This window comes from Hydra viridissima, unplaced genomic scaffold, assembly GCF_058129835.1.
Source record: "Hydra viridissima isolate aposymbiotic clone 2 unplaced genomic scaffold, HvirCarnegie_v1 scaffold_6, whole genome shotgun sequence".
Taxonomy (NCBI): Eukaryota; Metazoa; Cnidaria; class Hydrozoa; order Anthoathecata; family Hydridae; genus Hydra; species Hydra viridissima.
In genome coordinates, this window is record NW_028324305.1 from 1,002,607 (window position 1) to 1,028,808 (window position 26,202).

The 26,202-nt window shown below is 25.8% G+C and overlaps 3 protein-coding genes across 8 annotated transcripts; 1 reads left to right on the forward strand and 2 right to left on the reverse strand.

Moving 5' to 3' along the window:
• The first annotated feature begins 704 nt into the window (after positions 1–704).
• LOC145190669 (serine/threonine-protein kinase Nek10-like) lies at positions 705–24,341 on the forward strand. Of its 4 annotated transcripts, none has more exons than XR_016453261.1 (39): positions 705–990; positions 2,142–2,211; positions 2,534–2,604; positions 3,304–3,364; positions 3,490–3,527; positions 3,603–3,687; positions 3,797–3,838; positions 4,592–4,667; positions 4,826–4,887; positions 9,907–9,986; positions 10,281–10,367; positions 10,868–10,957; positions 11,046–11,085; positions 11,231–11,322; positions 11,495–11,540; positions 13,407–13,452; positions 13,579–13,640; positions 13,969–14,091; positions 14,177–14,199; positions 14,370–14,411; positions 14,842–14,944; positions 15,261–15,389; positions 15,511–15,552; positions 15,866–15,958; positions 16,108–16,153; positions 16,249–16,370; positions 16,489–16,591; positions 16,724–16,802; positions 16,933–17,062; positions 19,460–19,530; positions 19,755–19,797; positions 19,999–20,459; positions 20,601–20,659; positions 20,874–20,980; positions 21,182–21,292; positions 21,384–21,445; positions 21,530–21,579; positions 21,682–21,737; positions 23,787–23,932. XR_016453261.1 is itself a non-coding variant. In XM_090090136.1 (39 exons), exons 1-39 carry the CDS (start codon positions 947–949, stop codon positions 23,872–23,874), a joined length of 3,231 nt encoding a protein of 1,076 aa, XP_089946262.1. In that variant the 5' UTR covers positions 705–946; the 3' UTR covers positions 23,875–24,341. The 4 variants fall into 4 exon arrangements, 2 of the variants coding, with proteins under 2 accessions (XP_089946262.1, XP_089946263.1); XM_090090136.1 differs by having other exon boundaries at positions 21,384–21,441; positions 23,787–24,341; XR_016453262.1 differs by lacking the exons at positions 21,182–21,292; positions 21,384–21,445; positions 21,530–21,579; positions 21,682–21,737; positions 23,787–23,932 and having other exon boundaries at positions 15,268–15,389.
• Positions 5,674–26,121, reverse strand: LOC145190727 (uncharacterized). Of its 3 annotated transcripts, none has more exons than XM_090090138.1 (9): positions 25,992–26,121; positions 8,766–8,932; positions 8,079–8,190; positions 7,484–7,882; positions 7,101–7,276; positions 6,895–7,006; positions 6,546–6,696; positions 6,378–6,420; positions 5,674–6,145 (listed from the first exon to the last, which is right to left on the reverse strand). In XM_090090138.1, exons 1-9 carry the CDS (start codon positions 26,017–26,019, stop codon positions 5,756–5,758), a joined length of 1,578 nt encoding a protein of 525 aa, XP_089946264.1. In that variant the 5' UTR covers positions 26,020–26,121; the 3' UTR covers positions 5,674–5,755. The 3 variants fall into 3 exon arrangements, with proteins under 3 accessions (XP_089946264.1, XP_089946265.1, XP_079923740.2); XM_090090139.1 differs by lacking the exon at positions 25,992–26,121 and adding an exon at positions 17,387–17,527; XM_080067614.2 differs by lacking the exon at positions 25,992–26,121 and adding an exon at positions 9,155–9,471.
• LOC145190737 (uncharacterized) lies at positions 21,253–22,950 on the reverse strand. Its single transcript, XM_080067622.2, has 2 exons — positions 22,713–22,950; positions 21,253–22,632 (listed from the first exon to the last, which is right to left on the reverse strand). Exons 1-2 carry the CDS (start codon positions 22,845–22,847, stop codon positions 21,811–21,813), a joined length of 957 nt encoding a protein of 318 aa, XP_079923748.2. The 5' UTR covers positions 22,848–22,950; the 3' UTR covers positions 21,253–21,810.
• Positions 26,122–26,202: the final 81 nt, after the last annotated feature.

Sequence of the window (26,202 nt, forward strand, 5' to 3'; positions counted from 1 at the left end):
TTTAAATATTTCTTTAAGGCGTTTCAAGTATCTATAAACCATGCATTTATTAGCACTTCCATAAAAAGGCAAAAAAATCTTCACAGACTTGAAGTTGACGTTCATCAAATAAAAAACGATTTTTTTTTTTTATTGTTTTTTTTATTAGATACAACTGCGTATCACGTGGAAAAAAAGGTTTACATAAGTCTGGATAATTTTTGGTAACCAAATTCGCCCAACCTACCATATTGAACGGCTAAAACTAGTATCTTGTTAGTCTTTAAGTGGAGTAGAATTTTTTGGTCCTACCTTTTTCCCCAAAAATAATTTATATTTGGCCTCATACTGTAAAGTACCAAATTATTCCAACAAAAATTGATTGGTTTTCAAATAAAGACGGTAATGAAGAAAACAGAAATTGATTGGTTTTCAAATGAAGACCTTAATTTAGTAAAATTATAAATATCATAAATTTTTCAAATTAGTATATAACTTTTTTTTAACGCGCCTCTTTTCTATGTTAGTTCGCCCGGTCTGGATTTTGGGCTCTAGGAGAAGTAATGACAATTATAAATACCCTGGGCTAAGAAATCTTAACAGTCCGAAAAAGGGAAAGACAAAAACTTTTGTTTTGTTTTAAAAACAGAATATATTTAAAAATCTTTTAGTGGAAACTCACCTTTACGCTAATTTTTAATAATTGGTAAATAACTTTCCGAAATGGTGGAATTTTAGAGTAATCGCAGCTTTATAATCTAAAGAGTTAGCTCAAAAGAATTTCTCCAAAGCATCATTTAATATTTTTTTAAAAGTAATAATAATAATAAAAAAGAATGAGGTTTAGCGATTTTTGTATATGTATAAATAAGTTCATTAACTATTCAAAAAAATGATTTTTAGGCGAATAAAGTTAGTTTGCTATAAAATGTAAGAATGAAACATCAAATGCTTGTTTTAACTCAGAATGCCCCTGGATATGACCAAAAGAAGTAAAAAATCAATTGAAAGGTGAGGTAGTGTGTATTACTGATTGTTATATATATATATATATATATATATATATATATATATATATATATATATATATATATATATATATATATATATATATACACATATTGCTAGTAAGAGTGTTACAAAAAAAAGGTCATTGCAAATAGTAATTCACTAATAAAATGTAATGACCTAAGTAAGATGAAGAAAAGACAAAAGAGAAGCATTAAAAAAATCACATAATAAAAGTAGAATTATATATATATATATATATATATATATATATATATATATATATATATATATATATATATATATATATATATATATATATATATATATATATATATATTGGGAATTTAAAGTTAAAGTATGTTATATAAGAGATGTAGCAGATGTCTGTTCTGCTTCAAAAATGTATACTTTTCACAACTGGTTCTGCTTCTGCAGATTTGTAACAGGATTTTAGGGGAATTAATTGATTTATACGGAAGAAAAAAATTGAGTTTAAACTTAATAGAAAAATTATAAAAATGCTTTTTTATTTATTTAAAGCATATAATTTTAGCTTTGTTTTTAACAAAAATAGAAATTGGACCCATTTTTTACTTTTCTTCTCAGTTCTAGATATACAAAATTTTAATAAAATGTGAGTAAACTGCTTAATGAAAAGAATGAACTGAAAGATGTTTTAACAAATTTTGAATTTTAAAATTTTCAATCTTTTGAAATAAAACATTCATAATACAGAAGCTGAATCAGTGGCTAAAGCAAGCTGAATTTGGAACTATTTTGAGACAAATTATTAGTGGAAAAGCAGCTAAATTATAATTTATGACATGTATTTTTCATTATTAAATTTTGAAATTTGACAATAAAAAAATAAAATACACATAATGCAGTTCATCCTAAAAAAACCTTCTATTTTACCTGCCTTGCTGAGATTCTAATTCCAGCTAAACACCTGCATCTGTTTCTACTATACAATAAAATAATGCTTATATAATATATACTACTATATAATAAAATAATGCTTCTGTTCCTGTTATAAGCTTTATTACATTCTGATACCATATTACTTGGGCACTTGAATATATAAGTATTTACATAACTTTTTGAAAATCGAATTTTTAAGTTTTTTTTTTTTTTTATTTTTCATATTTTAGATCTTCTGATGCAAGGTTTCTTGACAACTTAATTGAATTGTTTAATGTTCCAATAAAAAAATATAACAAGGTATTTCTCAATTATTTTAAATTTTATTTTGATTTACATATAATTTTTTCTATAAATTTTATTGTCATACTGTCTTAAAATTTGAATTAAGTTTTTAAAAAAGAACATAAATTTTTTTGAATAATTTCCAATGAATAATTTCTTTATAGCATGCGCAATATTTACATACATCTTTTTATTAAGTTATCTTGTTATATTGTTTGATTAATGTCAAATAATTAAATTACCTATTTATAATATTTGATAAATTGCTTGCATAAAGTTATATAAGGAAGTTTAAACGTCATATAGAGATGATTTTCATGTTTGTATTTATTTTAAGGGTGAGATTGTGAATAGTTCATTGTCCAAAGTTCATTTTGATAACGAAGCAAAGTTGCTAAAACAGTTTTGGTATGATGTTGATTTTTTGAAATTATTTTTATACCTTTTTTTGCTTCTGAAAATGAACAAATCTAATACATTCAAACAAAATCTATTTGGTAAATGTGTTAGAACAAACATAGGTTTTTAAATCTAGTTGACTATTATTTTCCATTTCCCCACAATATATTCAACAGAAAACAATGTCCAAATAAACTGTAAGTCAAACATGAAAGCTATCATAAATTTTACTTTAAATTGCAATTAAAAATAAAAAAACATGAACTGCATTTGATGATATAAACTGTCCTTTACATCAGTGTGCTTATCAAAAAACATCTTATACTAGGCTATTGTCAAATAAACAAAAAAATGTCAATAAAATCTTTCAAAGAACAATACCAAGCTACCAATAGAGCTATGTAAGAGCCAAAGAAGTGAACCTTATACCTATAGTTAAGTGAAAATTTATAAAGTGCTTTATTCAACCCAATCACAAGAAGTTGCAAGTTATTTCTCAATAAAAAGGGCAAAATCATAATATATGAACAAAGAAACTGAATAAAAAGAATAGATTAATTTCCTAATGCAGACATAAAAATAACTTATTAGGAAAATTTGAAGAACAGACTGGCTCTTAACCCCTTCTTATTTTTAATGATACTGATAAGGAATTCTTAAAAATTAACTATAGTTGTGCCAGCGGTCATTTAAAGTTATTATTCTCAGGTTGAAATTCAAGTCTATTCGCTCTTTTACTCCATCAAAAGATGCTGACAGATTTCGGCAGGTATTGTTACATTTTTAAAGAATTCTTTGGAACATAATTTAAGCTCAATTAGTTCATTGCTTAATGTTAAAAATTAATATTTTTTAAATTTTCTTCATTCACCATATTGGCTTAAATATGTTTAGGTATTCAGAGGACTGGTTAAAGTTTGTTTATTGAACAGGTAAAAAGTTATTTTCTATAAAAAATATTTTAACTAGATTACTTTAGAAGTGCTTACCAATTTTACTCTGTTTAGCATTTGGAAGCAAGAAGCCCCTCCTGAAAATATATTTCGTCTTTTCCAATGTCTTAGAATCTTACTGAGAGACAATTATTTTCAGGTAATTTAACTTTAAGTTATTTACCTAACAACAAAAATGAATAAAACATTTATTTTGATAGTTATTGCTTGAGTTTTCAGTTTTGCTAATTTTAATTTATGACTTTTAGAGTGAGTTTGATGAAAACAATGGTTTAGTAGTAATAAATGAGGTATTTATGTTTATTGGTGTGGTACAATTTTCATTACCTGTATAGAGGGTATTATTGTTGGGATAAATTATTTTTTCTATTTATGATTTAACTTTTTTTTTGAACTTTTTTGTCTCTTGATTGTAAAAAGTTTGGTCACCTCACTAATAAGTACATTTATTTTTGAAACAAGTGTCTAAGTATTTTGTCTTTTTCATAACCTGAAAGCTTAACATGCCCCCTGCTGGCTTGAGCTGAAAAGATCCAACTTTTTGGTAGAAATTGCAGAACTTGAAATTGCAGCTTTCTCAATAAATAAGTTGGAAAAGAATTTATTTTTTTCCTTTCTTTTTGTAAACTCCTTTTTTTTTCTGTAAATAATCAGAATTACTAAAAGAATTATAAGATTTTATAGAATGAAAAATTCTTTTAGTAACTTCATTTATATAAATGAAAAGAAAAAAAAATTTTTGTTTTTAAGCAAGAAGATTAAGGTATAAACTCTGCAATTTCCCCAAAAAAAATTCAAACTTTTTGGCTCAAGCTAGCTTCAGCCATTAGTTCTAATTAATAAACAAAATTTACGAAAGTTTTTATCTGAAAAATGCTTTTAGAACATATTCTGTTCGCTCTCTGTTGCTTTTTTTTTTACTCTGTACTTTTTTTTTTTACTCTGTACTATACTCTGTACTCTGTGCTCTGTTATTTTAGTGAAAAAAGTTTTTTTTTTTTTCCTTTTAATGGCATTTTATTTAAATGTATTTTTTTAAATAGTATTTGCAGGTATACAGTGAAAAACACATTCAATTTAGTGAAGGTTTATCAACTGACATCCTTAAAGAAATTATCAGTAAGTTTAAGATATTGACTAAAAAAAAAATTTCAGTAAGTGTTGCAATTTTCCATTACAAAATCAATGAGAAAAACAAGTTTTTTTTAAGCAAGGTTTTATTACAGCTCCATGGCTTTTTTATTCTATTATTGTTCTGTTATTTAAAAAACTTTTAGATATCTGTCAAAAGTTTTCAGTAGATCAAAGCAGTAAAATTTTATCTCTTGGAATGCATCAAGTAAATGTTTCTACTGTTTCTTTGTTGATTATTGTAAATTCTAAAATTGTATGTAAATTTTCATATTTATTACTATTTATTTTAAATTCTTGTTCATTTAAAACAAAAAATTTTAACACTCGCTTTTACTGTAAAAATTTTACTCGCTTTTAAAGTAAAATCTTGTGTATTCATGTACAAACAAATAAAATAAATTTGAATAAAAGTGTTTGAAATAAAACAAAATACAAGTTTATTTCCAAACACAATGTCTGCTAACAAAGAGATTTTTTTCCATAGTTTATTATCAAATTATTCTTCTGATTGCTATATTTTAAACTTTTGTTCATAAGGGATTAATGTACATGGCTGCAATGTAATTGATTTTATGGAATGAATGTATATATCTATAGTTCAAGTGAGTTATGGTTAGTAATGAAAAAAGTAGTGTTTGTGGATGAAATAGTGGTGGAGGAGTGATGGAAGTGCTAGTGGTAGAAGAGTGGTGGAAGTGTTAGTGGTGAAAGCAGTAGTGACTTGATATTTTTAAAATATTATTTAGGAAATCAGCAAAATTGTAATTATGCAGATTTATGCAAGAAAGATTTCTGAATAAACAAGTTTATATATATATATATATATATATATATATATATATATATATATATATATATATATATATATATATATATATATATATATATATATATATGATATATATATATATATATATATATATATATATATATATATCATGTGGTTATTCACACTTGATTGAAATTTTTTATGAACATATCAGTCAAAAACCTGTGGCATATTTTTGTATTCTATTTCAAGCATTTACAACCTAAAATCTTTTTAATTTTAAAAAGTTAAAAAAATCATGAAATCATTTTCTCGGGTAAACTTGTGCATAGTTCGATATCTTGTGATTTGGAATTGGGCTTGCTACTGTGCTGTAATAATTGGAGTCTGTAAATTCATCACTTACTCTATCTGTTGATAAAAAATTCAAATGGCGTGGTACACCTGAGAATGCATCATAGGCATAATTATATAAGTTAAACTCTATGCTACTAGCTGTTGAATTTGTTAACAAATTTTGGTCCAGAATTTGATATTCTGGCTCTAGCACTTTGTACTCTGGTTCTTCTGCATAGTATTCATGTGTTATTGTTGAAATATTTGAATTTGTTTCATTATTTAAGTCTTTTATCCTCATTTTACAAAGATCAATTGGTATTTCATAGTTGTTGGCTTCATAGCATGTGCTGTTGACCTGGTAAAAAAAAAAAAAAAGTAAATTTAATTACTTGTTTTCTTAAATGTTTTCTAAAAATTACTTGTTTTCTCATCATCATCATCATCATCATCATCATCATCATCATCATCATCATCATCATCATCATCATCATCATCATCATCATCATCATCATCATCATCATCATCATCATCATCATCATCATCATCATCATCATTCTGTGTAAGATTTAAATATCAAAGTTTCTAACCGTAGCTTCTTCACTTGCTGAGTCAATTTTGAGCATTCTTCTTCTGTTAGATATTTAAAAAAAACATTTTAGAAAAACAATATTAACAACAACAAAGTTAGTTTTCCAGTCTAATAGATTACAATTCATTTACCAATAAACAAAGTTTTATGAGATTAAAGATTATACCTAGCTAAAAAGGATCCAATTACAATAACTAAAATAAATACAAGGGTGCATGTTATTAATATTATTCTTGTATTCTGTGTTCTGCTTGCACTAATTTCAGAAAAATTGTTTTGCGAAGAAAGTTCATTCTTAAACAAATTTACCAGTGGATCTAAAAATAGAATGTTTAATAATAGCAGAAAGCTGATTTATTTTGTATAAAAAGAGAAAATTTATAACATTACATGAGTTTAAAATATCAATAATTAATTAGATATCCATAAAAAATTTAAAGTTTAAGTTTAAAATAAAAAAACATAAATCATGCTGAATTTCAATTATAAACATAATCTAGTTAAGATTAGCTTACACGATCTTGTCCCATTATATTTTGTTGTAATGCAATAAATGCTGTTGTTGTCTGAGCACTGATACAGAATTTTGATTATTAACCCTTCCCATAATACATCAGTAATGTTAACCTGAAAAAGAATTTTTTTATTGTGAATTTTGTCATTTTACATTTTATTTTTATGTTTTAAAACTAAAGTAAAAATTTGATATAACATTTTTTACCATTATTTCATTTTCTTTATTGATTAATAATCTAGAAGTCAGCAAATTGCTCCATTTTTCTTCCCAGAATCCTCCATTTGCTTGATGATCCCATATGTATACGTCTAAGATTTTCACTGTGTTGTTAACTAGGCATGAAGGTTTTAAGATACTGCTGGTTTGATGCTCTTCACATCCTAAAATTATAACCTTAGATTAACATATAAAACATATACAAAATATATAAATAAAGTATTAAGTATGTAAATAGATAATAAAAATATTTGTCAGATGTAAAAACATAAAAACAAGGTTTTAATATAACCACTCTTTAAAATAAGAAAAAAGCCAAATAAGAAAAATAAATCCTAAAATTGTTTCATACAAAAGTATCAGTTTTATACCTAATACCAAATGTAACTCTTCTTGTCCTAAACATATTGCAGTTGATGAGTTTTGAGGTAAAATGAATGTCCCAACTTTGCACTTGCATTGCGCATCATTGATAACATTATGTATACTGCAGTTTTCTATGTTATTTTGATATTCTCTTTCAATGGTGATTTTTTGTGTTGTTGTCTGGATTCTTTCTGTTGAATTATTGATTTGGTCACTTTTCGTTGTGGGATTTTCGTACACCTCTGTTGGAATGAATGTTGGTAAAAGAGGTGTTTCTATTGCTAGTTTTGTGTCGATATCAGTTAAATTTATAGTCATTATTGGTATGTCTTTAGATTTATCTTCTAATTGTATAGACAAATTTGATCTTAAAATGTTATTACCATAGTTTTGTGCTAGCGGATCTGCAAGGAAAATTATACATATTTTAGTAAAAGATTTTAAAAAAAATTTTTATGAATTTTTAAATAAGTTTTATACAAATTTTGTATTGCTTATGGCTTTTGAATCTTAAAAAAGTTCAAATAGAAATGAAAACAGTTAAAATAAAATATGATACAATTATTTCGGAGAGTTTTAATATTTTGTAAAAGTACTTACAACTCCTTTCTCCTGGGATTTTTATAAGAATGCAGTTTTCAGAGTTAATTGAGTTACAAGTGTACCATACTTTAAATAATAAACCATCCCATACAGCATTGGTTGTATTTATCTAGATAATTACATTATTTACCAAAGATTTAAGAATAAGGTTTTATTATTTTATAGTTGCAAATAGTAAATCAAATTATTTGTAAAAAATATTATGTTTTGATAATTTAATTTCTCACAAAATAATCTTAGTGAGATTGACACTAGCTTCTTTAGTGGGCACAAAAAAGAAATTGTTGTTCATAAGCAGATGCTGTCTCTTATTAACCAGTCTTTTTTTTCTTATTCAAATTTTCTTTAAACTTTTATGGGCAGTCCGTGAGTTATTTTTAAAAAATATTCAGACATTCCATAAATTAATTTTCACAGTCTTTTAAATGTTTATTTTTGTATGCTTGTTAACTTTTTTTTTTTTCCTTTAGTAAATTCAACTTAAACACAAAAAACATTATGAAATTTTTATATTAATAGACAATCTCAATTTACAAAACTTAGAATTTATTTTTAAGTTATTCACAATTTATAAGCACAAGTTATTATAATTTATTATAATTTATTAGAATTCACAATTTATAAAAATGTTTATCTAAAAGAAATGAGGATCACCTACAAAACCAAAAAAAATAAAAAAGTTACCTCAATGTTATCATTATCATTGAATAGCATTGATTTTATAGTTGAACTCCATGTTTCATCCCATAAACCTCTGAATGTAGAATTGCTATACTCCCAAACCTCTGCTCTTTTTATGTCAGCTTCAAAGCAACTGCTGAAATCTTGATTGTATGCAAAAGTTTTACAGCCTAAAAAAAGAATTGTCAGCATTTTAGATTTGGTTAGAAAACTTATTTTTAGATCAGAGTAATGCATAAAATTTTAGTAAAAAATAACAAAGAAAAAACGCTGAACATGCTAAAATATTAGCATGTTCAACGTTTTTTCTTTGTTATTTTTTTATAATTTAATGTATTAGAAGAAATTGTGTTGATGAGAGCAGCAAAGATCAAAGATAAAATCTTTTTTACCAGTTGCATTTTTAATAGTGTTTGTTCCAAGACATTTCAGTGCTTGATTTTCTGATACTAATGTTGCTCCATTCAAAATATCTCCACATTTACAAATAGATGATTCAAAATAAGAGCCCTGAATGGCTGAGCATTGCTCAGATATTAATCCAGTGATGGAATCTTTAGTATCTCTTTTTATAATAACACACATTATTGTTTCAATGAATAATAATTTACTCAAAATATTGATCTCCATTGGCAAAAAAATATTTTTAGTTTAAATAAACTGACTTTTTCTAATAAAATTTACAAATCTATTTAATTTGTATTTTCTTTAGCCCTCCACAAATACTTGTTATTATGCTGAGGATATATTTAAGTTTAATTATGCTGAAAATTATCAAATACAAATTATGTGGATTTTTTATTGTTTTTTAATTGACATAATTAAGTGTGTTGAAATGTTCATTCATTCTACTTAATTACTTGTTAAAGATTTTTCTTGCTTTTGTTATGGCAGGGTTGTGACAACTTGTGGTTTTTATTAATCAAACACAAATCTTTTTTCCTTAGAGTTATGTGAAAAAAAAAAAAAAAATTTATTCCAAAATTTCTGTTGTTGCTGATTGATTTTAGTGCAATTGTAAACAGTTTATAAATAAAAAACCTTTTTTACAAACAGTTTTAAAAATAAAAAAAGCTTTTTAAAAGAATTTTGTTTAAAAAAAACAAAAACAGTATTTGATGATGAAATGATTGTTTATTTTTAGAGCTTGGTCTTGCTTCTCTCTTCCACAGATGTTTCTGTTCTCCACCTGTCTATTTATGTTCTTCTTGCTCTCACTAAAAGGTACATTTGTAGAAATGATGCTGATATATATTTTTTTACAATATTTTTTTATAGTGGTTAGCATTATTCTAACTACCAAAAGTGAATTTTATTTAATCAGAGTTTTTTTTAATACTTTTAAAAGTTTTTATTAATTGATTTTTTATTAATTTTTATTAATTAGTAATAATTAAATTCTAAATTTCTTATTGTTAAATTTTAACATCTTCATTCATATTTTTTTATTTTGAATTTCTTATTACTAATTTCTTACTAATTTTAAAATCTTTTACATTAGCAATAATTATTATTTAGTGAAGATGCTAGAGAAGCCATAAGTGGCATGAACTGTGTGGAAGTTCTTATACAAATTATAGGAGAATACGATGAATTATCAAAGCAGTATGCCCTTTTTTGTACTTCTCTAAATTTTAAGAGCTTTTTTCATGAGGTTGTCATTCTTCAAACTTGTTTTTCTTCTGAAAACTTTTTTATAGAGTGGAAAACGTTTTATAATCTCACAAAGCAATAAGATTCATGGATCTTAAGAATCAAAGATTCAAAGTTTTTTACAGAATTGTTTTTTTTTTTTACTTTCCTTGCTTAATGTTATTTAACATACAAGAAGTTAATAACTTTTCAATACTGATAGTAGAGGTTTTTATTATCAAATTATTAGTTTTTTATTATTAGTAGTAGTAACATTATTAGAGATTTGATTTCTTCCTGTCTTTAAATTTATAAATTATTGTTTCTGGTATATAATGATATCACTAATTGTTCCATTTCAAATAGAATTGAATTTAAGCTTCTGGCCTGAAGAAAAAAATCAAAGTTAACTAGTTAAGTCTTTTTTTCCAAGTGTTTTGTCTTATATGTGTCAAAAGAGATTTTTGTTTTAGATTGGCTGTTAATTTAGTTCGTCAGTTATGTTCAGAACAAAACACACGTGAGCAAATAAAAGTATTCAATGGAATTCCTATACTTCTCAGGTATCGCAATGATTTGCTTTTTATGATTTAATATTATTTAGTTTTATTTAATTTATTTTAAGTTATTTTTTGGAAAATTCCATTTTAGCCTGTTGAGATGTGACTCTTTAAAGCTGCTATGGAATGTGGTAATATAAAATTCACATAGTTAAAATCTTTTTTACAAGGATATGTTTGCTTTTATAGTGTTCAAAGAGATACTTGAAATTTTTATAGTTTTGCAAAAATTATAGTTTACTGTTTCTTGTAATATTATATTGGTATTTTAAAAAGGTGTGGATTCTTGTTCAGTTATCTGAAGATAGTGATATTAGCAATGAGATTCGACTTCTCGGTGGAATTCCTATGCTGATTGCTTTACTCCAGTAAGTTGTTTACAAAATACAATTGCAGAAGAAAGGGAAGTGAACAATTGCAGAAGAAAGGGAATTCTGAAGTAGAAAATCCTTACGGAACAAAAAAAAAAAGTTTTTTTTTTAAAAAAAATTTTAATTTTACTTTTAATTAAGCAGTTATGCTTTTTTGTTTTTTTTCTAGAGATCCTTTTTCACAAGAAGAAGACTCTCTATCTGTTGGGTCTACTGTAATTTTTTTTTTCTCTTATGTCTGAACAGAAGTATAATAGAGTGGTTCCCATATATATATATATATATATATATATATATATATATATATATATATATATATATATACATATATATATATTAAACTTTTACATTTTGAAAAAGTTTAAGATGTTCGAATATATTTTTTATTCAATACATGGGTGTTTTTTTTACTATTCTTAAATTTTAATGTTTTTAAAAAAATCCTGTACCAAATAAGTTATGATTTTTTATAAAATTATAACTTGTTTGTTACATAATTTTTTTTATTAATATTTTAGTAAGTATGTCTTAGAAATGTTGTTTCTTATATCTTTTTAAAATAATTTTTATTTAAATGTTTTACAATAAAAAAAAAAAAGAAGAAGAAGAAGAAGTTGTTCTGCTCTATGTTTAAAAAAGTTATTATTTTTTTTTTTTGTGAGTGTAAAGAATTTTTTTTGTGCCTCATTCAACTAAAACAACAAAATGTTATGGGAGATAAAAAAAATCTTAATTGATGTTATTAATTTGGATTGAAAACTACATAAAAAGAAACTGTTCTGCAAAAATGTTATGGGAGATAAAAAAAATTTTAATTGATGTTATTAATTTGGATTGAAAACTACATAAAAAGAAACTGTTCTGCAAAAACTTTTTTTACTTTGCTTTATACATAGGTAAGGATTGGTATATTAACTTTCCATCATTAGCGGAACACTGTATGATAATTTCAAAATGGTAAATTATATAGATTCATCTACACCTAATACTGGACATTTCTAAAAATATTAAACACAACAAGCTGTTTTTAACAGCTTTGAGTTCACCTGCTGAGAAAATTTTAGATTTTTTGTGCTTAGAAAAGGATATAATTATATTTTGATCTGAGTAAAATTGGTGGAGCGTTTTGAATATGAAATTGAATATGAAAAATTTAAAACATAAGTTAGTCCATATTATTGGCATACAAGTTGAGAATTTTTAGAATCTATCCAAAAAAAATCCTTAAGAATGTAAGAAGATGAAAATATTCTGTGGAAATACACCTCAACTTATATATTTTTTATAAAACTAATCTTTCCATTTAAAAATAGGAAGTCAACTTTTAAAATGGATTGATTTTTACACCGGTATGTAGATAATGGGTCATCTTTATAAATTCATCTTGTAACTTGAGAAATATTAAAAGAAGTTACTAAGAAGTTTGAACAGCACAAAAATTAAAATGAAAATCAAAAACCTTTGAATGTTGAAGGACTTGAAAATGTTGAGAAAAAGCTGAATGAAAATGTTTCAAAAGAAATTATCATCCGTTTAGAAAATTTAATAATTGATCTTCAAAGTTTACAAATTTGAATGCTTTTTGTGAGGATGTAGTGAGAAATCCATTTACCTGCTCCTAAGAATTGACTCTAGAAGACATTCAAGAAGAACTGATAGAGTTATGAAATAATTTTGCTTCATTATCTATTACAACAAATGTCTGTTTTCAACAATTATTCCTGGATTGAACTATGTTTGTTTTGTCCATACTGTAAATTTAGAGTTTTTCTTTTTTTAGCAATTAAGCTAAAAAAAAAAAAATACAGAAATAAGTTTGACATGGAGCTTAATCTTATATACATTATTCAGTACAAAACAAAACATTAAAAAAATTTACGAACAACATTTACATCCCAAAGGTCCAAAATTCAGCTCAAAGTTGTGATTCATAGAGTAAAAGTTTTACAATTCGTTTAATGAAGGAGAAAAGGTTGGGAACCACTGAAATTATATTTAACATGTTAAATTTTTTGGTGTTTTTAAAAGTGAGCCAAGTGTGCTTGTATTTAATGTTTTTGTATTCTAACTTTACTTAAAAGGTTAACGCTGATGTTACAATCGAACAGAAGCACTCACTACAAGCAGGTAAAAGTATTTATAACAACAGACGATTATTTTTTTTTATCTTCTGTTTACTTTTACTTTAAACATTTTTGACCCTGATAAATAACTATAAAATGATTAATAATCATATACTTTTACTTGTTTTAGCTGTTTGTGCTGCTTTAACTGAACTGGTATTAAATGACACAAATGCAAGATGTGTTGTACAGGTTTGAAGAGATTTTTATTAGAGTTTTTTAGATGCTATGCGGATGCAAAAATTTATTGTTATTAAAATAAAAAAAATTTTTTGTGAACCTTATAAAAATGTTTTTAGAGAGAATACAGAAAAGTCATTTGAAAGTTTATTAAAAAAAAAACCTTGTAAAGAAACTGGAAGTACTAAAAGAAATAATGTGTTATAATTTTTTTATATTTGTTTAAGATAAAAAAAATTGATAATGGGGAGTAGTGTCTTGTGGTATTTTAAATTCTAAAATAAGTTACATAAATGTTGTCAAAAGAAAAATATATACCTTTACTTTGTTTATTTTCTAGGCAAATGGAATTTACATTATTATGATGCTGATATTTCCTCGTCCTAGTGATCATAATGGCATGACGAACTCTTGTCTTAGTGATCATAATGGTACGATAAGTTCCGGAGAGGAGCAGTTGCAGGTAAAAAAGTTTTTTTGTTTTTTTTTGTTTAATTTGTAAATGCATTTTATTCTTCAAGAAATATATTTGTTTGTTTCTTTCGTAGAAAAATGCTTTCCGCACTCTTAGGTAAGTTTTTACTTAATTTTTATGATTATTTCAAAAGTTATATCTAATTTTATAAAAAAATGTAGTGATAAAATAGAAATAGAAATTTTGACCAAGATTTTAATTTATATAGTGGTTATCAATTTTATTTAAGCTGCAAAAAAATACTTGTAAAAAATATTCTTTTTAAGGTTTTTGTTTAGTATGGAAAGAAATAGACAGCTATTTAAAAGGTGTTGTTTTTTTTTCTTGTTTAACTTAAGAAAAAAATCAACATTTTTTTTTTTATTGTTTGTAAATTTTGGAAAGGAACTAATTACTGTGATAATTTTTCTTTGAAAACATTGTTTTTTTCTGCAATATTGCAAAAAATTTCTAAACTATAAAAAAAAAATGTTGTTTTTCTTACATAATCTCATTTCATTTATTTTCATGTTCATGTCATTTAATACATTAAAATCAAGCTAATAATCAACATAATGATAACTTTGATTTGATAATTATTTTCATGCTTCTTCAACTTTTAAATTACCATGTAGCTTTTTTTATTATTGTCAATTAAAATTTGCTTCATTTATTTCATCTGTTTATTTAATGTATTTATTTATTATTTTATGTTTATATTTTACATATTAGCTATATTTATTGATTTATTAATTTAAGGATGTTTCCTGCTGGACTGTTTGAAAAGTTTATTGATGTAGGCCATTACCAGCGAGATTTAAATTCATATAATGGGCTGGTCTCTTATGTTAACCAACTTACTGTAAGAACTAAATTACAGATATTAGAAGTCATAATTTTAATAATTTTTAAAAATTATAACAAAATAACAAAACAAAAGTTCTTAATTTCATAAGGGAAGAAAAATTTATATTCTTTAAAATCCTCTTTTTTCTCTTTATTTATATTAAAGTAACACTGCCGAAAAAAATTTTTTTCTTCTCATACTTTTAAAATATATATTTTTAAATTTACATTTTAGAAATATATTTTTAAATTTACATTTCCAATTCATTTTTGTGCTGGTTTTTATTAAAATGAAAAAAAAATAAATGATATTAAACAAATTTTATTTTAAGCCATTAGAATATCAAGAGATCCGAGAGAGAATACAAACAACAAATCTGAACAAAGCACCTAGCTCTTATATACAATCATATGCTGTGTATGAGCACCTTGGTACTGGAGCTTTCGGAAGTGTATATAAGGTTATTGAAACTTAAAAAGATAATTAGATAAATTTGTAAGCACAATACTTTAACAATAATTTTATATATTGTTCTTTATATTAGATATTACATGACATATTATTTTTCTTATTTTACTCAGGTGAAAAGGAAAGGTGGCCAGTCATATTTAGCTATGAAACAGGTATAAAAAAAGTTTTTAATAAAAGGTTTCATGAAATTTGCATTCTCCAGTCTTTCAAGAGTTGAAGAAAATTTTTTGTAATGTCAATAAGAGCACTGTTTATAATATATAAATAATAATAAAAATAATAAAAGTAACAATAATAATGATAATAATAATAATGATAATGATAATAGTAAAAATAATCAGTAAATCAGTAAAAACATTTCAAACAAACTTTTACAAAAAAGTAAATAATTTGATACTAAAAAATCTTAAATAAGTTCAATCAATTTTTTTTTAAAATTATTTTTCAATCTTATTAAAAAATTAGATTTCAGTTCGTCATCCTGAATTTGGTAAAGGAAAAGAGCGAAGTGAGAACATTGACAGTCTTATAAATGAATGTTCATTTGTGAAGAAGCAGGTAAATTGAATTTTTTCAGAATAAATGTTTGCTTGTGAAGAAGCAGGTATAAAGCAGTTTTTAAAGTTTTAAGCAGGTATAAAACTGTTTTTGAATAGAAATCATTGTAAAAATCATTATTAGGTTACTGTTGTTTATTCTATTTTTAGTTAAATCACCCAAATATTGTGAAGTACCATAAAGCATTCTTAGAAGGTTTTGTTTTTTTCTCAAAGAAGTTTTCTTTAAAAAACTGTTTAAAAAACTTTGTAAACATTTTGAAAATTATTTCAAATTATTTTACTTATCAGGTGAAAAGTTGTATATCATAATGGATCTTATTGATGGTGCTCCGCTTGGAGAGCATTTCAATTCATTAAAGGAAAAAGGGCAAAGATTTTCTGAAGAACGCCTGTGGAACATTTTTGTTCAAGTAAGTTCTTATAAAGAAAATAAATTTAGTTTTTCTTAAGTTTAGACTTTCAGTATTTAGCTTTAAGTGGTGCTTGATAGTGGTTTTTTTGTAGCTATTTATATCTTATATTTGAAAGATGGTGTTGGCATTACGTTATATTCACAAAGAGAAGTTTATTGTTCATCGAGATTTAACTCCAAACAATATAATGCTTGGTGAAGATGACCATGTCACCATAAGTGAGTTTTTTTTTGTAAAGTAGCATTTACTTTTAAATGTTATATAAATATGATATAAATATGATATAAATAAGATGTAAAACAAAAGTGTTTGATCTTGAACTCTAATAGAGCAAGAATATTTTGTTTTAGCTGACTTTGGATTAGCAAGACAAAAGAATACAGATGCAAGTAAACTAACCTCTATGGTTGGAACAATTGTATACTCTTGGTAAAATATCTCTTCATATTTATTCTTTTATTCTTGTTAAAAATTTTATGTTTTTGAAAATCTGGTTTTTCAAGTTTTGCATTAAATCAGTGAAGTCTTAAAATTGAAAATGCTGTTGTTTTTGTTTTAGTCCTGAGATTTTAAAAGGTCTTCCTTATGGTGAAAAAGCTGATATCTGGGGAATTGGGTGTATTCTTTATCAAATGGCCATGCTTGAGCCTCCATTTTTTTCCAATAACATGTTGTCAATGGCAACAAAGGTAAAACGTTTCTTGTATTATAAACTTGTTCTTATATCAAAAGCATGGTAGGGTTAAAATCAGAATGAAGGTCTTGTAATTAATGTTTTCCTTTTTCAATGAAAAATAAATATTACTAATGTTGTATCATGCAGAGCTATTTGTAAGCAGAGCTATTGGATTAATTTATCAAATTATTAGTGGCTGGTGGGATAGTGTTTCTTGTAGTAAGTTTTTTTAAAAGAAAAAAAAATTCCATATGAAATAATTTTGAATGCAGTATAAAAATATGTATTATTAAGAGCATATATTAAGAAGTATAAATATAGATGAGTATATACTCACCATGTAAGTATATACTAACCATATGAGTATAAACAAAAAGATCTGTTATATTTATTTCACAACATTGATTAAGTTAATCTCATCTCTAAATTTTTAAATTGAAGAATTTTTAATTGGCTTTGTGACAGTCTGATTGGCTTTGTGACAGTCTGATTGGCTTTGTGACAGTCTGATTGGCTTTGTGACAGTCTGATTGGCTTTGTGACATTCTGATTGGCTTTGTGACAGGTAATCTGATTGGCTTTGTGACAGTCTGATTGGCTTTTTGACAGGCAGTCTGATCGACTTTGTGACAGGTAATCTGATTAGCTTTGTGACAGGTAATCTGATTGGCTTTGTGACAAGTAATCTAATTGGCTTTGTGACAGGTAATCTGATTGGCTTTGTGACAGGCAATTTGATTGGCTTTGTGACAGGTAATTTGATTGGCTTTGTGATAGGTAATCTGATTGGTTTTTTGACAAGTGATTTAAAATATTATGTGACCGTGAATATGAAATATTATGTAACTAGCAACATGAAATGCAATTTGTTTGTCACTTGCTTTTAATGTCCCATGTCTTTTAATGTCTCATGTGTTTTTTTTCAAAGCAAAACAAGTGATAATTAAAGTAACATCATAAAATTGAAATAAAATGGTTTAAGTGTATGACATAAACTTCAAAAAGGTAGTAATGATCTTTATAGCAATTTCTAGTTCTGGTTCCATTTGCTAAACCTTTTTTTTTTTTTTTTTTTTTCCCAGCTATGCATAACTTTTTTTTGTTGAAAATCTGTATTTATTTTAACACATAAAGTTAAACAAAAAACCCTGCAAGCTTTGATTGCAATGACAAAATTTCACTTATTTTCATACTGAATCATTTGTCAAAGCAGCAAAATATTATATAGGCTTGTTTCTAAAAAAGTACATGAAATTCGTGTAATTTTGGATATAAAGAATGATTTGATATAATTTTCTAGTTTGCTATTACCAGCACTCTGTAATTAATTCCACAAAAATTCTTAATCTAACAATTAGCAAATTCCACAGCTTTTCTAAGTGATTTACAATAAAAGAACCAAGTTCAGAATGAAATTGTGATTCATCTTAAATTTAATTTGATTCATCTTTAATTTGTTTAATTTTGGTTCATCTTTAACTAATATAATTAATTATTAGCTTTAATTCATTTAACTAACTGTGATTCATTTTTATACTATTTAGCTAATTATGATTTATATTTAGTTCAGTTAATTAATTGTGGCTCATCCTTAATTCATTTAATTATTTTTAGTTCATCTTTAATTCCTTTAACTATGATACATTTTTAAGATATTTAGCTAATTATGGTTTATATTTAGTTCAGTTAATTGTGGCTCATCCTTAATTTGTTTAATTAATTTTAGTTCATTTTTAATTCATTTAACTAACTGTGATTCATTTCTAATCTATTTAACTAATCATGATTAGTATGGTGCTTTATAAGCAAGGGAAAAGATTAAGAGGATGAAAAAGAGAACTTTGTAGCTTATTTAAAGAAGTGATCTTCATAAAATCAGATAATGTGCTTTGTGCTGAGTCCAACTTCAACTTTTCATTTATTGTTAGTGAATTACTTTGTAAAAAGTCATCTTTCCAATAAAAATTTTAAATCTGATCAGTTATTGCAAGAAACAAGAGGATATTTGAGACCAATTGCTTAAATTAAGATAGATTGATTTTATATTTTAGTAAGAACAAAAAGGCATATGATAGCATCAATTGACAGCCGTTACCTTAGCAATCCACCTTACTTTTTTACTGAGTTATGACTCAATTCAAAAAAAAAAAAATTGTAAGAAAAAAGAATTTATTATGTAATAATAAATTCAGCCAAAATTTACCAAAAAAATTAATAAAGATAATACTGATAAAAAGTTTTTTTATTAAGATTTTTTTATTTTTTATTTTTTTCTTTAAAAACAACTTCAACAAAACTTGATTTGAGTTTTATTCCATGTACACATTTATTTCCTAAAAAAAATTTTTTTTTAAACTTTTATTGTACAAAATAAAGTGATAGCATTTTAAATTTATTATTTATTTATTAGATAGTGGAAGGCCAATATGAACCTCTTAAAGATGGCATTTACTCTGCTATGGTGTCTCTTGTAATTCAGAGGTAACAAAGTTCATGAAAATTTATGCATACTTTCATAACATGACATCACAAGACATTAAAATGAATTGGTGTACATGCGCAAATAAAAATTTCATTCTACTTTTTTGAAACTGTAAACGCAAGATATTTTAACAAAACTCCTGGTTTGTTTATTTGCACAAATTTTGATGCAAAAACTTGTTTTTTGACAATCTGTAGCTGCAAAATGTTTTATTCATTTTTAGGTGCTTGACAGTTCCTGCTGAAGAAAGACCTGACATTCTAGAGGCAATATGTTTTTTTTTAAGAAAAATTCTTCTGTTTTTCATGTTTTAAGAAAAGTTTTTTCATGTTTTTTTTTTTTAAGAAAACTTATTCTGACTTTTGAAAGGTGTTTATCTTATTCCTAATATTTTAAAAATAAATATTAATGAATAAATATTTAACCCTAAATATTATAAATAAATACTTTGTTAATAATGTTTTCAGGTCGCCTCAATGATTCCAGATTTATTAATTCAACATATTGAAAAACTGAGGAATCAAAACTCTAATATTGTTAAAAAATTTGAAAAAGAGAGAAAACGTGTTCAAAAGCAAACAGATCATTTTAAAAATCATCGGCAAGTTTACAATGAGATTTTTTCTGATAAAGTTGTAGAAAGTGTTAATACTTCTTTGAATGAAACAAATTTACTTAACAAGCAAACATTAGGATCAAGACCATTGCTAATAAAAAATTTCCAAAAAACTGAACAAACATCAAGCTCTGGATCTTGGGAGAGCATGGATGAGGATGCTTTTTTAAAACAAAGCACCTCCTTGCAAAAATCTAAATTATTACCACTAGAGCATTTATCAATAAGCAGTAGCAGGCGTGGTTCAACAAGTGTCTCACAAGTTTTTAACACTACTGCTGCATCAGATCTTATTAAGAGAACAAATAGCTGGTAAGTTTAATTACAATAAAAGTTGTTACTTTTTAATATTCTCTTTTTTGGTTCCTAAATACTCAGTTGTATTGTTGCACAGTATGGTTTGTGGGTAAAACCTCAGGCATTTTTTCTTATAGTTCCTATTTTTTCTTATAGTTCCTATTTGGATAACATAAAGTCTGTAAATGAAAAAACATCTCAAAAGTTTCGTCCAAGTAATTTTTCCGTTTTCAAATTTATTTTTTAATTCACCGTTCAATTATCTTCCAAAAAAAATTTCGCTTACTTTTTGTTTTTGAAAAAAAAAGCATTTCAAAAATTTATTTACAGAAATTTCTTAAATGCTTTATATATATATATATATATATATATATATATATATATATATATATATATATATATATATATATATATATATATTAATTATAGCTTCTGCTCAAACTACTTTAAGTATATCTCCACGGAAGGTTCGCGAGATTAATGATCCGATTCTTATGATACTCTCTCAGCTTCATAAAATACTTTTTATATCTCAAGTATTTTTTTTTTTTTGCTTATTAAATCATTATACTAAATATTTTGTTAAATGTTATTACATTATGTCAAGTATTATTGTATTAAATCTTGGTTCTTTATTTTGTTTTTAAAAAAAGTTTTTATTAGCGTTTTTTGTTTGTAAAAAAAACTTTGTTTGGTGTTGTTTTTATTGGTTATTGAGTTTTTCCGTTCTATTTCAGCTCCCCCCTTCTTTAAAATTTGACCCGAATCGCCGAATTATCGATCAATATAAAAGATCGTTGTTCACTGCGCCAAGCTCTGCTGCTAATTTAAAAAATGAATTAAAAAAGGTTTTTGTAAATCTTTCCAAAGTTTTTAAAATTCTTATTTGATGCTTATTATTTAACTTTAAAATTTAATGAAAATTTTTTTTTTTTTTAGTTAATGGAAGGTTCGAAGGAACATGTCGACAATTTTTTCCCAGACTTCTCTTCACTACGTAGGTTAAAAATATATTTCGAATTAACAATTTATGCCTTTTAGTAAATGATTTAATCATATAAAAACGAGATAGTTTATTTCTTTAGAACCTTCTAGTGAGAAAATGTATGATAACGTGACTTACGAAGACCTGCAGGTTCACGTGCTGTTTAGTTATTCTATTGATTGCTTATTTTTTCTTTTTATTTTTTTACTTCATCCTATCCCCTTTTTATTAATATATATATTTTTTTTAAAGTCCATACTGGAAAACTCTTTGTTAGAAAACGGATACTACAACATAACTTCATCCAGGTAAAAGATTTTGATGTTAATTCTTATCTTTTTTTATTTTAACAATTTTGCTTTTAGTTTTCAAAATGAAAAATTATTTCCATTGGTTTAAAGATCTTCTTCTAAGATTCTTCAGCTCCTTGTCTAACTTAGAATTGATTTCTTTTTGTTCTGCTAGTTTTAAAATTCTTTCTTCGATTTTCTTTTGTTGTTTCGCTAGGTGCTCGTCTTTTTCCTTGTAGGTTGCAATCTCTCGCACCTTAAGCTGCTCCAGCCAATCTTTGTGTTCTCGGATCTCCCGTTGCTTTGCTTCTATTTCCATTTCTATGTCTTTCAATCTTTGCCTCAAAGTATTTGACTCGTTGATCGAAGCATTTATTGCGTTTTGCTTCAAGTCAACAAGGCGCGCGTTCTCCAACAGATTTTCTTTTAAATCCTCAATCTCTTTGTTTTTATCGTTTATTTTATTTTTTATTTCCTCTCCACTTTCTTCATATAATTTTGCCTGGTTAATCTTCTCTTGCAAGATTTCTTTAAGTTCTTTTTTCTCAGCCTTCATGCCCAACATTTCTTGTTTTAATGCAGCTTCAGTTTCTTCCAGTAGCTTTCGCACATCCTGTAGCATTTCCTTTAATTGCTTATGTTGGTCTTCTATCTCTGCACTTTGTGCGTCTTTACTGTGAAGCAGCTGCAGCCTCTCTTCTATATCCTGACGTCGCTTTTCAATGGCTTCTCTTCGGTTTAAATTATCTTCAGCGGCCTCGCATATTTTTTGCTGGAATTTCTTGCGTTCATTTTCTTGATCTTCAAAATAACTTTTAGTAACTATGACGTATTCTTCGCCTTTACTATTTTGCAAAACTTCGCTCGCTGAAACTACGCGTAAAAGTTTTTCATCGGAATAGCAGAGACGGTTCTATTGCAAATAATAGAAGTCTTTATTATATAAGTAGCTATGTGTTTTTCCAGTGATTGTATGCATACTTATCTTCTTACCTGAGTAACCGTTAGTTGGTTTTGTAAGTCCTCGATGACTTTGGTGAGTCTTCGTATTTCCATTTTTCCCTCGTTGCATTGTAGGCGAAGTTTTTCATTGGCGTTTGCCTTCACTTCCTCAGTATTTTCTGACATTCAAAGATATTCGACGAAAACGTTACTTGACTACCGTTTTTTTCCCCCTTTTTTAAGGAGATGTCACTGTTTTAGGCTATAAAACGTTTTTTTTTTTTTTCTGTTTTTTTTTTGTTGTTGTTTTGTTATACGCAATCGTTGATTAATTTATTTATAATAATTTTTTTTCTGTTGAAAATTAGTTTATTATAAAATGTAAAAAAAGTTTTTAATATTTCAAAAGAAAACTGCAATGAAAATTTTCACGACACAAGAGCCTTGTAAACGTAAGGATTGCCTACTTTCTGAATTAAACTATGAAAAACTTAAAAAAAAAAAAAAAAAAAAAAACTTATCATTCAAAAATATAACTTCGTCTGACAGGTTTCACCAGAATTTATGAAAAAAGTTTTTTCTTGTTTCTATAAAAATGGACTTTGTTGAAATGCAAATTTCCCTTGCTTTGAAATCAAGAAAATATGAGGTTTGCTTTTGAAGTTTGTTCATTTGTTGTTTTTTTCTCTCGCGTTTTACACGATACTTCACCATAGTTAAGTTACGCCAAATAAGTTTTGGTCGTGCTAAAGTTTTTCTCTATTTTTTTTTTTTTTGAAAAATATATCAACGCTTTTAAAAGAACCGCTTAAAAAAATATATATCTTATCGAAACAATTATAGAAGAACTTGTTTAGAAGAAGGGATGTTGATCTGATTTAATTAGACATTGTAATTGATCTTTAGATAGATTGTGCGTGCGATAATGCACGCACAATCAAGGATAATAAAGGATTTTAAGTTTTCGAAAGTTAACGCTGTTATGTTATTAAAGTTGATATAGTTTTAAATTATTTTAGGTTGCATTCAGTAGAATTAACACGTTTTGACATAAAAATTTCCAAGTTGCTAGTTGATCGCATTTTTCAACTTTTTTTACGAGTTAATTTCTTTATTTTTTTTTAGGGTTAAACCATTGGGTCCGATCTCACCTTATTTAAGTAACAGCGCTCCTGACACACGAACTTCACTTCGTGCCGTTGAATTTTTTTGAGTTTTTTTTTTTTGTGTTAAAATTTTTAGTATAAATTATTTAAACCTTATAAAGCTTCATTTTCTTTTTTCTTTTTTTCTTTTTTTCTTTTCTCTTTTTCTTTTCTCTTTTTTCTTTTTGCAATCTTTGATTGACTGCGATCTCTGCTTTTTGTAGAAGACATCCGAATTTCGCGTTCAAGTTTACTACTTATTTATTTATTTATTTGTTTAAAAAATGAACGCGGTTTTCAACATCAAAAAAAGTGAGTAAACAAGATTTTTTCGTGAACATGAAAAATTTTGAAACTTTTTATAATTATTTTTCAAGTTCAAAAATCAACAATTTTTACACCGAAAATATGTAAGTATGAGTTAATTATATTTTTTGACCTGATGTTCAATTGTAATAAGACAATTTTTAGCATTTAGTATTTTTATCATTGTTAATTATTTCTTCATTCTACATTTTCGAATGACTGCGTAAAATTACAACGAGACTCTTAATACCTCACGCCGTAACAGTACTGAAGAGATGGCAAAGAGATTATGATGTTGGGTTTATAAACAGCTAAAATTTTATCGAGTCTTTTTCGTCGTAACATTTTTTTTTTCTTTTTTTTTTCTTTTTTTTTCACTGAAAATGAATGAAATTTTTTTAGCAATTGTTTCTTTAACGTTACTAGATAGTATAATCAACTCAAAAGAATGATAAATTGTAACGGAAGAGAAAAATTCAAATTTTATTGAAAACACAACCGCTCCATACCCTTTAAAAAGGTTTTCTCTGGCAAAACATATTAAAATTAATTTACTGGAGGTAATTTTTTTACTAAAATTCAATTTAAAATATAAAGACAAAATCTAAGGAAATTTCATGAGAACTAAAAGTTTAATAATAAAGTGCTGGAGAAAATTCTTTGTAAGCAAATTTTTGAGCTTTGTAATTTGACAAAATCAACACTAAGCATTAAGGGTGTTCAAGTAATTCGGAAAAAAAAAAAAAAAACTCAATTTTAAGTTTAGTTTTGTTCAAATTACTTAAGTAACTTTTACAATTTTAATTACTTTCCAAACAGTGAAATACTATACACATTTTCGTGTGATAGTACAACATAAGCATGACAAAGCATAACTAAGCTTTTCAAGTTAGAATGCAAAAAACATGTGTCAATCAAATTATCATTTGATGCTCTCCACTTTGTAATAAAAATTCCAGCAGTACTGAAGCATTCTTCTGCTTCAGCTGATGATGGTGCTAAAGATTTAAAAGCACAGTGCGACTTTTTAGACATTCTAGTACAGTCATTTGATCCTTCAAATACAGGGACTTCTTTTTTGATGGAATCCAATACATTTGAGAAAACCCTATTCATTATCAAACTGAATTTTGGGCCAGGATTATATCATTTGCTTTAACAGGAAGTTCTTTTCTCTTGGTCTAAAATATAATATTTTTGAACTTGGTTTTACTGATTTGATGCCATTAAAATATCTTTAAAGACCTGCAGTTCCAATATTTGTTGTTTCGGAAAAATATCAGTCTAGTTTGACAAAATGTTACTTAATTTTACTTAATATAAATTTATCTAAGTACTTGAGTTGTTTAAACAATTACTTTAGTATTTAAGTTACTTGAAACAGCCTTTACTAGCCTACTTGTTAAGACATTTGAAAATAAGCATCGTCAAAAACTTAATAGCCATCATCAAAACTTAATTGACACAATGCTTCATCGTTGTCAAGAAGTATTAAAATCTACAGGTTTATCCAACAAAATATTGATGTGCTGTGATGAGAAAAATGTGAAAGAATTAGAAATAATGTTTCTTTTACTTATTCGTAAACATTTTCACGACTATGTTTTCAATAAAATTTGAATTTCTTCCTTCCGTTACAAGTTATCTTTCTTTTGTTTTTGAGCTAACTATACTTTGTAGTCACATTAGGGAAACAATTGCTAAGATTTGATTCAGTGAAAAGGCAAAAAGTTTACAAACAAAATTCAGTGAAAAGACAAAAAAAAAAAATTCGAAAAATGTGTTTGCTTTAAGAAGTTTAGTTATAAAATGATATAAAATTAAAAATCATCAAGCTTTTTATAAATCAAATAAAACTAAATATTGATAGAAAACTTACGGGGAAGAATGGAGAAAGGTTGTCCCATTTATCGTTGACAATACATTTGGTTGGCGTCATTGATTACGCTGTATTTAGTATTTCATTTTCAAAGTAAAGATTTGTTGAAATTATTACACTGTTTCTCTTGCCCGCTCATTTATTACATCAGAAATGATAAGATTCACGATCATCATAGTAAACAAAAGATATCTCGAGAGGAATTCGGAAT